This window comes from Xiphophorus hellerii, chromosome 13 (genome assembly GCF_003331165.1).
Source record: "Xiphophorus hellerii strain 12219 chromosome 13, Xiphophorus_hellerii-4.1, whole genome shotgun sequence".
Taxonomy (NCBI): Eukaryota; Metazoa; Chordata; class Actinopteri; order Cyprinodontiformes; family Poeciliidae; genus Xiphophorus; species Xiphophorus hellerii.
The window spans coordinates 27,670,017-27,688,299 of NC_045684.1; the positions used below are offsets into that span (position 1 = coordinate 27,670,017).

Below are 18,283 nucleotides of genomic sequence, written 5' to 3' on the forward strand. Positions count from 1 at the left end.
TTATGATTGATTTGCAAAAGCCTTTAAAAGAGTAAAACATCCAGGGGTGAATATTTTATACAGGAACTGTACATTAATAATGTAAATATTAGTTTTCATAAGTTTTATATTGAAAAAAAAAAGCTCTGGGAAGTGTTACTACTGCCTGAATTTGGTATTTTCTAACTGTTATTCATTTGTATGATTATGTGTTTTCATTTTACTATATAAAAATGAATATATAGAGTAAATGTGCACATAATATTTTTGTTTGTCTGGTGTCATCATTTTAAATGACCCAATTAGGTGATATGATCATTTGGCACTTGAGAAATCTTTTTCCAAAACACTTCTTAACTCTCACTCGTGTTTGGGTCGTCAGCTGATGTGAAACTAAAAGACAGCACTCCTCTGTTTCCAGTGAGGTTTGAACTTTACCCCTGTGTTTACTTATGCCGTTTAGGGCGGGACTTATTTAAAACCAAACAACTCAGACAGAGGTGAAACCTCCGCATGTGTTTCCTCAAACGTGCGTTTTATCTTGATGCGTTTTGTTCTTCCGTCCTCGATCTGTTGGGCCGACAGCGGCAAAGTACATCAGTAAGAAACAACGAAAAAATGGTTTTTAAATAAATATTTTATTTGAAAATAAATACATTTTCTTAAAATAGAATCAATAACATTAAAAAAGGTCAGGGAAGTGGGGAGGGGTGAGAAACGGGGGAGAGAGGGGTGTTGGGTAGGAACAGGAAGTACAATCTCACGTTAATCTACCATCTTTAGACAAGTTCCCACATCGCGGCGGTCTGTACATTCTCAGTAGCTCGGTTGAAAGGTGACAGCATCCCTCACGTAAGACATGCAGTCCATTTGAAAGCTTTAGACCACGACCCCTACACCACCGCTCTACTGTATCTACACACTGTAAGAAAACAAAGGGTATAATCTCTTGTCAGCACATCAAGTATCAGCCACTGATTTAGAGTTTTCTGCCAAAGTACCTTAAATGTGTTCAGATCAGCTTTACCTCTAGCCTACAGTACAAAGATACAATACAGTAATCAGGCCACCGTTGGGTTTAGGCCAGAATCGTTGTGACAGTGAGGTGGTCGTCACTGTTTTTGACCAGCAGGCTTGTTTTCTACAGACAGGGGGCGCCAGTGTGGCCGTGCAGGAGCAGATTACTGCGGAGCGGCGCTGACCTCTGACACTGATCCTGCAAGAGCGGAAGGTTTTCACATGTCGAGAAAGAAAAAGAAAAAAAGCACCACAGAGTGTGTTGGTTTTCCAATGACTGGGTCATCAGAGAGCATCCACAACCAGCTCAATTAAGACAAGCGTGACAAACGTGTAGTTTAACTCCGATCAGCAGGAACCGCAGCCAAGGAAGCGAAGACATGGCTAGAGCTCCAGCACATCGGCTCTACAGGTAGAGGCAGCTTTTAACAATGATTAAGCTAAGTGCTGCGAGCGAGCGCTGCGTCCACACGCTCAGGTCTGCCTGATGGAACAGGGTCTGTGGATGTGGATGTCGTTAGATTGGGGTTTAAATGCACTGATGTACACACACAAACACACAGGGAAAATAACAACTAAGCTCTAAAAACATACAGATGCAGTCTGTGATGAGCCGCTTTTTTCTGTTTTGCAAATTTGTATAGAGATACAATATAAATTTGTGTTTTTGTTGGTTTTTATACATTTATTCTTACATACGTATTGGGCCAAATGCATTCGACTTGTAGCAGTGACATTTCAAGACAATAATTGAAGTAAATCTAATACATGTAGGCTTCATTCCCACCAGTCCTGTTCAGTCCACTTTAATCCAACTCCAGTCCGTTTGTTTAGAAAGTCCAGTTTGTTTGGGGTGGTGTGAATGCTAATCGAACTCTGATTAGAACCAAACAAGCAATCCCTGGTCCATCTACAAACCTAGGTCTGGGTTCACTGGAAGTGAACTCTGATGCAGTTTGAATGTATATGAGATCCCTACAAAAGCAGGAAGTGGATCACGGTACAGGGTATTCTGGATAAATTCAACCAAAATAAACATGCTAGTCTAGTGCTAGCAGGAGAAATGACTCATGGTCTCTGTAGCCAAAAAAAAATCCACACTAAAATCTGACTCTTCTCCATTATTGTTTACACTTCATGAAGAAGGAAGTTGCTGTCATGTCTTCTTCAGAGGTTTTTGTGTTGTTTCCTTCAGTGATTCTTGATGCAGTGCCACCAAATGTGAGGAGGGCAACAGGTTTTTCAAAGTGTTTGGTTCGTTTGACACAGCGCAGCGTGAAAGTTCAGCATGGAACAAATTTTGCCGCTCCCCAATCAAACCGAGTCTACTGAACCATCAGGTGTGAAAACACCTTTAATCTGAAGATGCACCAATCACATTTTTGTAGCCAATTTCCCATCTCAGTTTTATTCTGCTAATATTCATTTGAATCAATTCCCATTTTTCTTCAAGAACAATGATATAAAATATCAAATAAGTATCATCCTAAATAATTCCTTCTAGCCTTTCAAGTGCCACAAACATTATTTATTGGAGTGCCAGAGACGATGTCACACTGTGTGTGTGTATGAGAGAGCGTTCAGTCAGTGTAAAACAGTCTTTTACTATTTTAATTTACAAAATGATTACAAGTTAACATTTGAAATTACCTTTAGCGCTTAAAAAGAATGACTAAATCAGCGCCGCTAGCGTTACTACAACCGCAGTTTCAGAGAAAGCTAAAGGCTACAAACATTTCCAAATCCAGTGTGTTCTATGTTGAAAGTTATAAGAATAAAAGAGAGAAACCTTCAGTTACTAAATTCAGCCTTCCTGTTATCTGTTGGAGGTTTTACAGCCTGAAAGAACCTCAGACATTTTCGACATGTTGTCAGTAACAACTCCAACGTGGAACAGTGTTCAGAGATAAGCCTGGCAGCAAAAACATGTTGCATTAACCGATCAGAATAAAAATGGGATTTTTGGGATTTTCTGACTGGCTGGGGTGAAAGGTCAAGGCCGAAGAATCATTCAACCTCTACATTACTCCAAACAAATTCCAGATGATTACTCAATCAATTCAACATAACCCCGTAATAACCACTTAGAAATTTAGCAAACCTCACCTTACTCACTTTACTTTATATGCTTAGATTTTTTTTTTCTTTTTGAAGAACCAGCCTTCAAAATCTACATAAAAAACATTTCAAACTCCCTTCATTCCTGCATAAATGTTCCCAGGAGACTTTTAGCTTGTGATAAACTGTAAGATGTTTGCTACCAGTCGACGGTGTAATCAGAGCTAAGACACATTTACAAATGCCACAGAATCAGAATCATCAGGTCATCGTTCCCTACTGCGTTTGTGAAATCTAACCCAAAGCTTTGGTACTGTAGGCACATGTGCTAAAGGCCAGATGTTACAGGCAGAATCTTCATCTGGATGCCTCAATTTATCCAAAAGCGACAGATCTTCCTGGCTTCCGCCTAAAGGAAACAGAAACCTGGCGCTTTCCCAGTTTTTTACTCATTACAATTCTCCATTCGTTTAGCAGGCAGGTCAGTAAGAAGGCGCACTCATCGCGTTCATGTACATAAACATAGAAACACCCAAACAGAACAGAGAGATTGTCTGCTTTTGCTGTGCTACTGTGGCCACTCAGTCGCTCTTTGGATGTCCACGTGGAACAAACCACACTCCTCTCCTCAACAGCTCACCGTGCTCGACTGCTGTTTGCACACAAAGTCTGATAGGAAGTCAAATTCGTTCTGTCCCAGGAAGAGCTCAGGCAGCTCCTGAATGCGATCCAAGCCCAACTCCAACACCAGCGAGGTCAGAACTTCCTCATCGATTAGGTCCATGTCCGTTCCGTTCACCCCAAAAGGCGCGCCGATGTGCTGCATGCCAGACAGCTGGGCGGGCCCCATCCGGTACTGCGTCCCGTTGGGCAGGTGGTGACCATTGGCCGACCCCAGCGGGTGTCCGTGATACTGAGTGTTGAGTTTCTGTAGGTGCATGCTCGCCATGAGCTGCTGCGACGTGAGGTTGCCAGGGACATACTGCGGCGGGTGTCCGCCCTGCTGCAGCTGCTGCTGGGGGTGCATGTGGTGGTGGTGCTGCTGGCCCTGGCCGTTATACATCATGTTCCCATGCATCATCTGATGGTGATGATTGGTCATTGGAGCTCCATTCACAGGGCCGCCCATGCCTCCTTGTCCCATAAGGTTCGGTCTCTGTCTCATGACCCCCTCTGTGGTATTCTGAGGGTTCCTGCCGTAGTGCAACACCTGGCCGTTGGGCAGCCCCCGCAGGCCCGGCTGGCCGTTGTGCTGCACTGGTCCGTTCATGCCCATCCGGAAACCGTGAGACATGGGCATCGTCATGTGTTCAGCCATGGTTAAGTTTTCCCTGAAAAAAAAAGACGTGGAAACACATAGACATAATTATTCCTCCAATGATGTCAACAAGATTATGCAAAGTATGGCAAAAACGGACTTAAAATGATCATTTTTGAGTAAGAAAACAACTTGTGTTGGAATTCAGCGTTTCTACAGATTTATTATTGGTGGATAAACAACTTGTAGAACTTATTGATAAAGAATTCATGTCTCCTGGATTTTATGGAAGAAGTTCTGTTTGTAGTTTGCCACAACCCACGAAAGAGAGCAACAGAAGAAGGTAGCCTGGCCACTTGAGGCCAGATACTGGTATTCTTTGGTCAGCATGCAAAATGTTGTGTGGTGAAAGCTACCACTGCACTCTGAACACACCATCCAAACAGTGAAGCATGATGGTGAAGACAGTGAAGCTGGTAAGAGTTGATCAAGTCCAGAGGACCCCAATGAGCTTCAAACTACATTCAGTCATTCACCCCTTCACACACACATTCACACACTGATGGTGGCAAGCTAATGGACAGTAGCCCTGGGCAGTCTGACAGACGCGAGGCTGCCATGCCCCGGTGCCACTGGACACACTGAAGGACACAACAACAGAGACGGACGGAGCGAGGATTGAACCAATTGTGGTATGATTTCCTACCACAGTTACAATCATCATTCATACCTGTTGGTTACAATGGCCCAGTCAAAGTACAGAGCTAAACTTATCAGGGATCTAAGTTAAGAGTCCATAGCTGATATTTGATGTTTTTGTGTTGTTCTCTGGCAGCGTTACAGCAATTGGCCCAGCAGACCTACATTTTATGTGATTTCTTTCCTCAGTCGTTTACAATAAAAATGCTATGCTAGTTTCTGTGTGCGCGGGGCCTTAATGTTATTCATGTCCATCTAAACGAAACCCAAAACATTTGGATGATGCAAACCACGTCAGCTTATTGCGCATCCATATTTCATTTGGCACAAAGGACAGCTGTGTCTTCTCTGTGCTGCTGCACCTCTTCACTTCATTTAGTGTGTTAAAGCAAAATCTGCTCATTGTGGAACATTTACGGCATTAGCGAAAAGCAAAAGGTTATAAAAATACTCCGCTAAATTAGAAAGCTCGAAATGTTCACTGCCCCCTGCAGGCCTGGCATGTAAACTACATTGCTCCCAGTGTTATTTGGATTTTCATTCCGCTGTAGTATTTATGCGCACTTTTTTTTCGTATGCAAAACGGAAAACCAACTTAGAAACACGAAAGACTTGCAGTTGTATCTGCGGCCAAAAGGTGGTGCTGCATAGTACGGACTCAGGAGGGGCAGAATAGGACAGACAGCATTCAGAAGTTTTACTGTACATAAAACAAAAAAGAAAATATGCATAATTTTTGTTCCACTTCAGAAGTATAAACTTCTACATCCTGCTCTGTTACAGTTAATACAGTGAAGTTTGTGGATGAAATATGGCAGATGAACTACACCAGAAACACAGGGAGCAATACAAGACCTCAAAAATTACACCATTCAAGAATTACCACTACCACTGTCAGACATGAGGGGTGGGGGGAAGAAACACTGCAGCTTGAAGGACTGAAATACACACACGCACACACCCCTGCACGCATACACACCAACTTCTTTCTCTCTTGATTTCAAAACACAACACACTGCCTCTGCCTTCACAGGCATCTCTGATGTTCTTGCTTTAAGTTCGATTACCACAGCAACAACAACACACCCCGTTCCCCCCCCCCCCCCCCCCCCCCACACACACACACACACAGCCCCACATATCCTCACATGACCGTTGTGCTGTGAATGATCCCCAGTGTGTGTTTGTTGTCGTTTAGCGACTGTGAATCCTGGAGACCCCCCCCCCACACACACACACACACACACCCCGCTCTGCTCGGCATCCATGAAGCCACTTTAACAGCAGCAGCATCAGATCAGAATCCTGATCAGCGCTGCTGTTTCTAGCAGCCAGCGATCCCTCCGCACTCTGTCACCTATCATGTCACAGCAGATCTACCTGCTAATCATCCGGCTGCTTTCTACAACGCAGAGACGCACTATGTGTGTCAGGACAAAGAGAAAATGCTGCCTGACTCTCTGTCCTTTTTTTTTTGATAAGGACGAACAGAAGCGATCACCTACCCGATGGCGTAAAGTGAAATCCGTTCGGAGAAGTTCGTTAAGTCCCGGCTCGTCCCTTCAGCTGATGCTCCGGATACATGCAGCCCTGCGGCGGATTCAAACTGTGCTGCTTCTCGATCTAAAGAAGAGTTTGTTTTCTGGGTCAACTCAGGGATTATATACATGCAGAAAGCTCAGAGAGAGAGAGAGGGAGGGAGGAGTGGTGGGGGAGGGAGGGTGGTAGAAGGAGGAGCCACCGTCCTCTCCGTCTCCTTTGTTGCCATTGGTCCTCCCCCTTAATCACTGTGCAAAGAAACCTTCACCTCCTCTGATCCAGGAGCAGCTCAGAGCTGCACGTCCGCAGCGTCCAGCCTGCAGCAGGCTGAAGCAGTGTGATTACAGATGATCCTCACTGCTGACTCAAGGCTTTCTGCTTCTGCATGAGGACTAGTTTAACACAATGACAGGACTCTGATGTTAAAAGTTGCAGTTAGCTCTTATTATAGATATGTTTTTACATATTTCTTAAAGGGGCAGTATTATGTAAAAATCGACTGTTTTGAGCTGTGTTGTAATGCTATTCCCTCAGCAAAAACACAGATAGAGTGTTGCCTTGATTCTTTCATGCATGTTTGAGAAATCTCCATGGCAACCATTCAGCCGGGTGGACGTAGCCCTGCCTTTGAGACGCAGCTCCTCCTCACAGCTGCAGTTTTCAAGCTTCCACCTCACAGAGCAGCTCCCCCCCCCCCCCCCCCCCCCCCTCCTCCATTCCTCCACTCAGCTCCTTCAGACTAGCCAGCAACAATTAGCAAACACCTGACTGCTGTTAGGGTTAGGCTAATTGCAATTGATTGCAAGTTGTGATTTTTCACTATATTCACTTGAAGACAGATACATTTTACACATGCAAGTTCCCATTCAACTTCATTAAAATACAAAATCAGTCATCGGAGCTGCTTTCAATCTAATAAAGGTAAATGTTTAGGATTGTGGAGTCATTAGATGAACCTGATGTGATAAATTTGCGCTGTGGGAACTTGATTGTCTCTAAAAACCATGAAAACTGAAAACTGTGGAAGATCTTTCTGTATCAGAGCTATTTCTCAATGCAACACTGGTAAAAACTGTTAAAGGGTTAATGGAGGAGCAAAGTTGTGATGACTTCCTGAATGCTGCGTTTCAGAAAGAGTAGGGTTTTTTAAAGAGACATAGGCCTAATGTCAAAGCTTTAAATTTCAGGACTTAGAAATTCCTTCTAAGTCATGTTTGATATAGCGTTTTTATTACTGAAAGTGACATAGTTACTTGTTTGTGCCATAAAATGATTCTATGTGGCTGGAAAATACATAATACTGCCCCTTTAAAACTGTCACCATGTTGTGACACTGTAAATAAAAGTCACTGTAGAATTTACAGTAACTTACTGGCAGCAGGGTTGCCAGCCAGTTACTGTATTTTTTTTGCAGTAAAGAAATTACAGTAACTTTATGGTAACCTTACTGTAATTTTTTTACAGTAGCTTTACTGTAATTTTATTGCAGTTTTACTGTAATTTTTATTACAATCTTACTGTAATTTCTTTAAAATATAACAGTAATTATATAACATGGTTACTGTGATTTCACCACATTTTTATTATAAATTTACAGTAGTCCTGTAGTAGAATTACAAAACGTTGTCATTTTACAGTAGTTCATGAAACTGCATACTTTGCAGTCAGACTAGATGGTTCGATTGATCTGTGTTGTGTAATATTAACGCCTTCAAATGTTCAGGTTAATCGCGTGCGCTAACGCGTTAACCTTGACAGTCCTATGTGCGAGAGAAAAAAACACAAAAACAAAAAACAGTTGAGGCATCTTACCCTCAAACAACTTCAGCAAAAAGACCAGAATATAGCCCTCTGCATATTCTAGGTGAACTGAACTAAAAAGCATTTGTGTTGCACATAATGTTAGCTGAGAGATAACCGAAGTTAGCTTTAGCAAACAAGCGAGAGTAGCTCAATATAATCATATAAAATATTTTTTCGTACACAAACACAAAACTGCAATACAATGTTTTTTAAAAAGTACTTACCCTGTGAAAGTCATTGTTGGCCCGTCCTCTAGCCGGTGAACGTTCGCCTCCAGCCGGTAAAAATCCCACAATGCAACTGTACATTAAAAATTTACAGTTCAGCTGTAAATTTCCGCACGTGATCTAGCGGTCCAATCATGTCCTATATACTTTCCATACGTATTTCAGATCACAGTAAAGAGCTGTAATTTCAAAACCCAGCCACCTTACTGTACTTTCATACTGTAGTTTTTACAACCATTTGTTACAGTGCACAATAATATGAAACAGATAATCTGTAAAAAAAAAAAAAAAAAGAGAGAGCTCTTTTGCCTCCTCTCTATACACCAGCCTGATTGACAGCGCTACATCACTCCTCCTGGCTCTGATTGGTTGTTTCTGACCAGGACCGGTGCATTTTTGCAGATTGCAGACTGTATTATACCATTATGACTAATGAAGCCTAGGCGCAAATTCAAACTGGAAGACTCTTTTATCCCCACCGGGACCCGTTAATTGAAGCGACCTGCCCACAATCGTCGACCTATCAACGCCGGACCAAGCCTCGTCACGTCCAATCATCGACCAAGTCCCAGCTGATAAGGACCTTCATTCATGGTGTCCTTCGCTCTCCAGCCGAGCTCAACCCACCACCACCCCTTCTCCTCCATTCGCCCGGTCCTGAGGCCCGCACCCTTCTTCAACCTCCACCACCAGTGCCGGGCCCTGGGGGATGACGTTCCTAACAGCATCGGGGATGCTCATCTGAAGCCTATCGCTAACGCTATGATAACCGTTATCCCCAGCCGGGGCCCGAGCGCCAAAGACTTTAAATTCTGTTTGTCAATAAACTCTTCTAATTGTCTTCTTATCTCCGTCTGAGTCTCTCCAGATTGAAATAGTATTATATATTAAACAAGTACGTAAAAAACATTTTTTTTATTTTATAAAAGTTCCATAATTCAGCTTTAAAGAGACGATAAACAAACGCCTGAATTAGCCAATAGAATACAAATAATTAGATTACAATTCGAGATAATGCCCACAGGCTGAAGGCCACGCAGTGAGCTGGACGGAGATATGCTTTTATCATATCACCTCCAGTGTGTTTGGAACGCTCTGTTTCTTCCTGTCCTCCTCTCTGGACGTACAGAGCAGAGTGATAACCACACACTGCTGGTGGAGCACAGAGCTTCTGGAGGCAGAATGACGGTTTATTATTGAGCTGCAAGCAGAAGATTTATCACAGCAGAGATGCTCTGTTGTTAGAATACAGCACTTATCTGCTCATATCGTTTCACATCAGGTTAGATTGTCATGCATGTAGAAGGAAAAGTAGTTTATGGTTTTCTGGACGTCACCAGGCTGGTTTGTAGGCTGAATGTAGGTCTAAAGCATATCAATGATATGTTTATAGCTACTGACTGACTGTATGTTTTTTAAATCTAACTGATTAAAAATGATGTCATAGCTAGCACATATACATGCTCGGCTATGATTGTCATTCTTCTATATATTTGACAAGTTTTGGTTTCCACTATGCAACAAACTGGCGAATTGTCCAGGGTGACCCCGCCTCTCGCCTGGAACGTTAGCTGGAGATAGACACCAGCACCCCTCCTGACCCCTCTAGGGACAAGGGTGTTAGAATATGGATGGATAGATGGATGTGATGGCAATGAAGATGTTAACTAACTGAAATTTCAAAAACGTTATTCTTAACTTTCTTTTTTGAAGCAGAAGAATTTGGAATTAAGAGGAGTTACAACATTTTATTTTCCTTTGGAATCAAACAAATATTTTTGAATTGAATTGAATCTCCATAATTAATTAAAGACACATACCAAGACTAATACTACTACTTTTCGGTCTCCTGGGTCGCCCTGTTACGACGAGCCCATCCTCACAGAGCTGGTGCTCAATTGTAGTGGAAAATGAGCCAAACTAAGCTGAGTCGATCCGAGTGGAGCTGCAGTGAGAAGAGTCATTACAGACCTGGTGTCTATCTCAGAAAATAGTAAGTGACAAAATATTTAACATGCATTCAGCTGCACATTTTCTTATATGCTCATCATACATGGTGGATTATATGTTTTTGTTGTTGTTGTTGTTGTTGTTTTTTGCACCATTTACAAAGCCAAAACTGGAGCAAATACATAAGTTGTGCTTTTCAAGTTTGTGTAGACTGTAGGGTGAAATCCAGGCACCTGCAGATTTTGAGCAGATGTAAAATTATGGCTGGGAAGAAGAAAAAAAAATCCATATGCGTCTCAAAGCATCTTTCTGTGCCACTTCTTTGGCTTAAACCAGCAAATGCATAAAAGTGTGGCCTTATTTCACCACAGGAACCGATTCACCAAAAGGTCGCAGCGCTTCCCTCTGAAAATGAGACAAAGGTTTTCTCATCTGTCTGATTTAAAAAGCTCAGAGATTTACACCTGAAGATTGTTTCAAGTAAAATTCTGTCAAGAGGTTATGACTAATTAATATCTAATTTTTACTAGGTACAGTTGAAACCATTTATTTTCATACACAGTGTATTTGCCAAATTTGGTATTTATTTCAAAAGTCAATGTTTTGTTTATTTTATATCTGGAATTGGTTTTACTAGATCTGTTTTTGAGATCCCGAAGCATAAAAAAGAAATTAAGTGACAGTAACTTAGCTCACTTACCTGGCCGTGTGTTTCCCGACTGACAGGATTGTTTTCATGGTGCTTGTTACATGTAAATAAATCAGGGGGCTATGGACAGTTGTTATCCAGGTTTTTGTTATTGCTGGATCTGAATTTTTTTTTTTAATCCAATCTAAAATCCGCTCCTCACCAGCCTTGCTGACATTGTGTCAGCGCTGCTGCCTCTCTGTGCAGTTCTGCTTGGTAATTATGATTCCTGCTGCACAGCTGACATTTTTCTCGTGGTGACAAACTGTAACATGATCTGTGAAGATGTCAGAGCACATTCTGAACAGCTCCATTGCTAATTTACACATTGGACTAAAATATTACGCTACATCAATCAGTACAGAGTAAATACATCAATATCTCATCACTCTCTCCATTTGTCACCCACAATAAAAGAAACTGCAAACTAGATTGACATTATTGCTAAAACAACACAAATAAAAACAAAGAATTCAATTAAATTTTAATGTTAGTTTGACTTTTTAAGTTTCTTTTGGTCTGAATGTTTTACGTTCTACATTCTTTGGAGGGAACCTTTGGAATTTTTAATTTTAAGTTTAAATTAGAGAGTTCTAGGACCGGGCACTTTTGCTTGGCTTAAGCTTAAATATGAAGGATGGAATCACAATAAACACAGATGTACAGTAATACCCCTTCAGTAAACTGGGAAAATCCAGATACTGACACAATTGCTTTGTGAGCTTCTGAAATCAGATTTTAAATATCTACATTAAATGGAGGCACAGCTGTGGGTGTATTTTGAGGTCATTTCTTAAGCACTCTGCCTCCTAGTGTGACATGATGAGAAAATCAATCAAAGTCCATTAGTGAATATTTCAGGAGCAGAAAGAGCCAAGGTGAAAAAAATCCATTGCACAAAGTTTAATGCTAACTCATATTTTTCACAAAAAAATCAACGTTCCTGTGTGAAAAGCTGGTAGTAAATGTAACTGAAGGACAGTGTTGTAGGCCTAATGCCTGGCACAGACCTGAGGCTCATAATCCCACCATTACAATCTGATTCATCAGGAACAGAAATATCTCAGGGACATGGATTCCCCGGTCACACAATTCTAAGTTTTTTGAATAAAATCTGGAGATGAAATTCATAACCTTGTCTAACCTTGACTGGCTTCCTGATTCTGTTCTTCCTACCAAAACTACCAGCTGGGGTTATAATTATCTTTATCTGCTCTCTTTTTCAGAACCATTTCACACCAACCATTGTTTTGTGTTTTGTGTTTTTTAAAGCCCACCTCCCCTTTCTGAGAAAGCCAACCGCCCCCAGCCCCCTGCAGGAGGCCTGGCATGTATTCCTGTTGACATGCACACACCTGCACTACTGCACAGGAATGTGGCCTATTTCTTCACTCCAACATCTCTTCCAGATTCAGTGTTTCTTACTTCACTCCTGTACTTTATATCCTTACAACACCGTATTTGTAAAACAGCCTGCTTGGTGTTTCCAGATTCCAGTGGAAGTGTCCTCTCATGTTGGCCTTGGTCGTATCTGTACAGATGCAGGTGTAAGGACCGTCTGGTGTGGCTCAGCAGGGGTTCAGTTCATTGCTGCTGCGGATCAGACCAGCACACTCACTTTTGTTTTTCGAGATCACAGGCAGTGGCGCATATAGTGGAACGCTAAAACTAGGCAGAATAAGTATTTTCAGTCAGCATTTTCTGGGCTCTGTTGATAAAGTTGGAAAGTGGTCAGGGGTGTAAATTGTCATCCATCAAAAACGACGGACGGTCTTCCGATTTGGTAACACTTTATTTGACGGGGCGTGTGTAAGACTGACATGACACTGTCATAAACATGACATAACACCTGTCATGAACATGAGGAAGTCTTCATGAATATTTATGACTGTTGTCATACAGTGTCATTTGGTAAATCATGACACTTTTAATACAAAGTTGACATTATTCAAAATGTCTTTGTTATGACAACTTGACATTAACCAAAAAATTGTGATATGTCATAAATTTGCTATAAAAGTATTACTGATTAAACTTTAAAAATTATGTAGCTTTATGTGGTAATATTATTTTGCTCTGCCATTTTGTTTAGTCTTAAATTTCTAATTAAGTAATTAATATTTCCTCCTACCTGAAATAAAGCGGAACAACTAGGACCAACAATAAAGATTTCATTAAGCTTTATTACATGGTCAAATGATTTAATTACAGAGTCATTAATAATTCTTCTTACTTCAAGTGGAACACCAGTTATAAATGTGTCATTAAGTGTTATTACAGTGTCATTAATATTATCTCTTACCTCAAGTAAAGTGAAACAAGTAGCAACAGTTATAAAGATATCATTAAGTGTCATTACAGTGTCAAGTGCTATATTAACAGAGTCATTAATGTTAAGTCTTACCTCAAGTGAAGTGGAAAACACTGGACTACTTCTAACTACCATCATAGCTGTAGAACAAACCCTTTGTACATTGGAATAAAACAAAAGATTACTTGTTCTTCAAACAGAGGGTTTAACTTCTGGTCAGTATATTGTAACTCTGAAATACTGATTAAAAAACTAAAACAGAATTACTTATCTTTAACTTAAGAAAATAGGTTCTTTCAACAGTCCTAACATTTTTTGCTTTGATTGTGTCAGCCATCTCCTTCGTTATAGCCTTCCTGTAACGCTCTGATAACAGGCAGATCTTCTTGTTGTCTTCATTTCCTGGAAGCAGCTCTTTAAAGGTGTCCGGAAATGCTCAGAAATTATAACTGTTCTTGCAATGGTTGTGGTCAATGTTAATCATGGTGAAAGCCTTTTCATGTATTCAAACTTTTTGAATCCCTTCTGGACATTCTCATAGTGGGTGATGACTCAATCCACTGTGGTCACTTAAAAAAAAAAGAACAAAAACAATAAACAAAAAATGTAATGTGATCTTAATTCAGCATTTATTTAAATACCATTCCAAAATTATCCCTTGCTGCACACTGTCAGAATAGTAGACTGACAGACAAATGTCTAGTTAACTTGACTGGTTGTTATAAAGTGCAATACAATTATTTCTTAATACAAGTAGCATAATGACTAGAGCACAACAAAATTATTCTGATAAAATATTTGTTTGGCAGAAATTCTTACAGCCTGTTGTTATTCAGAATGCATCGTTTAATGTATAGCTTTAGGCTCATGAGTGGATCTTTTCACTTAATGAGCTTTCAAAATTATTTCCAACCAGATACTCTGGCTTATGGCTTAAGAAGTTTATTAATAAATAAATAGATTAAACACCAGTTTTACATTTGACATCAATTAGTTGTCTAAAACGTAACTTGCTAACTTAACTGGTGGATGTTGATTCCTGCTACCCCTTCCCCACTTACCTGTCCCCTCACATCCCCCTTCACCTGGAGAAAATATCACATCCCCCTTCACCTGGAGAAAATATCACATCCCCCTTCACCTGGAGAAAATAGTAACACAAAAATGACTTACATAATTTTCTTGGGGAATATTTCATCTGCTTCTTTCTCTTTGGTCAAACAGGGACTTTTTTCTCTGGTGGCTGGTCCTCATTATCATTCTCTGGTCCTCATTATCATCTTCCACACCTGTAGCACATCTTCATTAGCCACCTTTGTCCACTCCACTCCCCACCATGTGTCCTTAGGCTAAAATGGGTCTTCATGTGGCTAAAGTTGCCAAAGCAAACAACACAAACACCATGTCACATCAGCCAAGTTGCTAAATAATGCACATAAAGGATAACTTTGACTAACATATTAGCTTTCAATTTGTTAGATTACAATTGGAGGGAAAAAACCTATTTGCCTGCCTTTAAAATGTGTTTAATATTAAGGGCTAATGTTACAGTAATGGTTGTAGGTTTCAAGTTGTAGGTTTTAATTCTTTACCTGAATCAAGCGATGTCATTACCTCTTCAGACTGCACAGTGTTGTAAGTAAATCAGTTTTCAAAGTCTAAAAAGGACAGAACAAGAAGAGATTTTATTTTGATATTTTTAGCCAGTAGCGTCTTCGTAATGACATAGTTAGCTTAGCTAAACAGTGAGAGAATGCCATAGGTAAGTTACGATTACTTATTCTAAAATTTTCCAGTTATGTTCAATGCAGTGTTCAATGGAGAGACATTCATTATCATGAAGCTACAGCCAACATAAACAGATTATGAGACATTAACAGTCCATGATCCACTGACATCACTGGCCCCCAATCAAGCTAATCTCCAAGTCACTTCAATAGTGACTTTTAGTCCTTTTTCTTTTTACTGTGTGAACTTTTCTTGTGAACTGTAGTATAAACTAATATAATATTTCAAACTATTTTAATGCTTTAACTTGAATTAGGGCTTTTTATATGTTCTGTCAAACAATAGAATAAAAGTAAGCATAGACTAACTTTGATGCAGTTGTTGGCGGCTCCTCGGTTTATGAAAAACTGGTCAGGGTTTACACAATTGCACTCTACTAATTTTTAACACAACCGAAAACAAAAGAACACAAAAAAAAAACAATGAAGCAATCACTCTGTATGGAAATGTTTTGTAATGAATCAATACTCATGTAGACTTTCATTCATTCCTTGATTCAGTTCTCCAATCATTACAGGAGCAGCACTGCTCTGCTTACTGTCCAACACACACACACCCTCCAATGTGTCTTATGAATCAATCTTTCCTTTGTGTGTGTTTTCACTCTACTTAATTAAATAGCATAATTATACATTTTCAAACTGACTACTATTAGAGCGACCCCTGACTCGTTCTCTTCTGGGAGAAATCATGAACATGGAGTCCCATCAACCCACTTTGTAGAAAGGTCACGTGAATGAATTGCCTCTCAGACACAATAAAACTTGTGCTTCTGTGTTGCTCTGAGCGCAGAAAACTGCCAGTGGAGCCACTGAACCATAGATGTGTCACAGTTATTACAAATATGTTTGGAAAATTTATGATGACTAAGTTGGTCTGTTTATATGATCGGAGTACAGGAACACACATTTTTACAATCTTGTTGCATAAAATAAATAACCGTGAACATGTAAAGTTGACTCATGACTGTCCTGCAGCCAGGTTTCTGTGAGAACGTATAAAAAAACGTATAAGTTTAAAAAACTCAGACAAAAGTGGAGATTTAAGAAAACTACTTGTGTTTTGTGTGTATATGGGAAAACTGAGATTTAGGGTTTCATCCATTGCAGTCTGTTACAAATAATGTGCCAATATATCCACATAGTTGCTTCGACCCGATTCCCAATCGACTGGTGTTTTATTAACTTTATATTCTAATGTGCTATAGGAGTTAAACCAACGTACACTGCCCCCTATGGGATTGGCATGTGTAAAACAACACTCAGTGGCGTATTGATGTGGGTTCATGTGGATGAAAACCTTTCTGAAACAAAATCCATGTAAAATAATTCTTTTGAAAGATTTGGTGGATATGTTTGCATTTATAAAGGCCCAGCTATGTGTGAACAAGGCTTTAGTAGTGAACCTCATTTCAAACAATGTGAAACACCCTTCAGTCAGTCAGTACTAGACCCCATTAAAGGACATATTTGACTCCTGCATCTGTGCTGTTGTTTCTGCTCTCTGTCCAAAATGACACCTGGAAAAAAATAGCTTTTCTTTTTAGATCATATCATTCGCCTTATATCACATGTGGCCCGGATGCAATAGAGCTAAATATCTTTCTGACCACACCATTCATTTTCCCGTGTGTCTAACAACAGAAGGGGTCTCTGCTTTCCGTGGCTCTGTGAGCGGGGAGGGGCGAACCACCGTACCACCTGCTGCTCCAGGTAGGAGAAACAACAGCATATGTTGTTTTATGAGACTGCGCCTGAATTGGTGCAACCACATCTGTTCGTGCTCGTGTTCTTAAAGTGCTGCATCTCCGCTGGCGTCTGTGTTTGTACTGGGGGGAAGGGGACGATACGCAGAGATTCCTGGGTGTCTGGGTGTGTGCTGTGTTTTGCTTCAGCAGCTCCATTTGGCCGACACTCTGTGGTCTCTAGACCTTCTTTAAGACCTGCCTCAGCTAGGATCAGGCCTGATCTCTGTTCTTTTATTAGATCCTGTCTCTGTAGCAGCAGACAAACACAAAGAACCTATAGGTGATTCACACAACTGACTAACACTGTGTAAACACACAGAGCTGAAACAGGAAGCTGGTGGAACAGCGCTCACTCTTTCAGATGACGTCCGCTGATCAGAGCAGGACACAACAGGAAAAAAATAAAAATCCCAATTTTGAGCTACCTGTTTATCTCAGAATTTAAACTATATTACAGATTTATTACTATCAGTTTTATCTCATAGAATTTCTTTTCTGAAGTTTTCATTTGATCTCTGAGGTTTGCTTTCTGTCTGATGGAAAACAGAACAGCTGCAACTTGCCCGATTTCTCTCTCTTCCTACTAGCATGTTGCTAGTCACATGTTTTTTTGTGAAGTTTATTGAGTAACAATATTAAACAAAAAGAACAGAACACTGTGAAGGTGACAGGAACTTTGGCAGCTTTGTGACGCACAAAACGTCACACACAGCTGTGACGAAACATCTTCAGGACAAAACAATGTCTTCAGGTAAAAGACATTGTTTTGTCTTTTACCTGAAGACTTGTGATGAAACTACAAATGACTCACTGGAATTTTGTTCTCTGGCCTGTGTAGCATGTCGTATTGCAAACAAGCTGCAATGAGTAGCAGCAGAAGATCCTGTTATGTTGACAAATCAGGATGAAGGACAGCAAATAATGTAGTCCATGTATAGTCCAAGTCCATGGATTTCCTCTGATCTGGTCCGTAATAATAAAAGTTATTGTACTATCAAATTAAAATGAAAATGAGATAAGTGAAAAGTTTGCATTGTAAGTTTTTTGTTTTATCTTAATTTGTCTGGATCATGTTTTTTTGTTTTTTTTGTATGACTTGAACTTCATTGATTTTCCAACAGAAAGATATATCACAGTTCCACACTTAGCATAGCCCAATTTAACAATGCCCACATGAACCGGAGCATCCAGGCAAACAAACTGGAGTTGAGTTAAAACG

At 40.4% G+C, this 18,283-nt stretch overlaps 1 protein-coding gene and 1 long non-coding RNA gene across 3 annotated transcripts; both read right to left on the minus strand.

The window, feature by feature from the left end:
• Positions 1-598: 598 nt before the first annotated feature.
• cited4a (Cbp/p300-interacting transactivator, with Glu/Asp-rich carboxy-terminal domain, 4a) lies at positions 599-6,695 on the minus strand. The gene is made up of 2 exons (XM_032581157.1): positions 6,517-6,695; positions 599-4,385 (listed from the first exon to the last, which is right to left on the minus strand). Exons 1-2 carry the CDS (start codon positions 6,678-6,680, stop codon positions 3,683-3,685), a joined length of 867 nt encoding a protein of 288 aa, XP_032437048.1. The 5' UTR covers positions 6,681-6,695; the 3' UTR covers positions 599-3,682.
• Positions 6,696-13,383: 6,688 nt separating this feature from the next.
• LOC116730757 (uncharacterized) lies at positions 13,384-18,027 on the minus strand. Of its 2 annotated transcripts, none has more exons than XR_004341404.1 (4): positions 17,876-18,027; positions 15,122-15,187; positions 14,703-14,899; positions 13,384-14,098 (listed from the first exon to the last, which is right to left on the minus strand). It is a non-coding gene; the product is annotated as an uncharacterized LOC116730757 (long non-coding RNA). The 2 variants fall into 2 exon arrangements; XR_004341405.1 differs by lacking the exon at positions 13,384-14,098 and adding an exon at positions 14,409-14,614 and having other exon boundaries at positions 14,671-14,899.
• Positions 18,028-18,283: the final 256 nt, after the last annotated feature.

Bases quoted from the DNA above. Each gene is read 5' to 3' on its own strand.
- cited4a (XM_032581157.1), bottom strand. From the start codon at position 6,680: ATGTATATAATCCCTGAGTTGACCCAGAAAACAAACTCTTCTTTAGAT. The intron at 4,386-6,516 runs GTAGGTGATCGC...TTTTTTTTTCAG, and splicing joins ATTTCACTTTACGCCATCGG to GGAAAACTTAACCATGGCTG.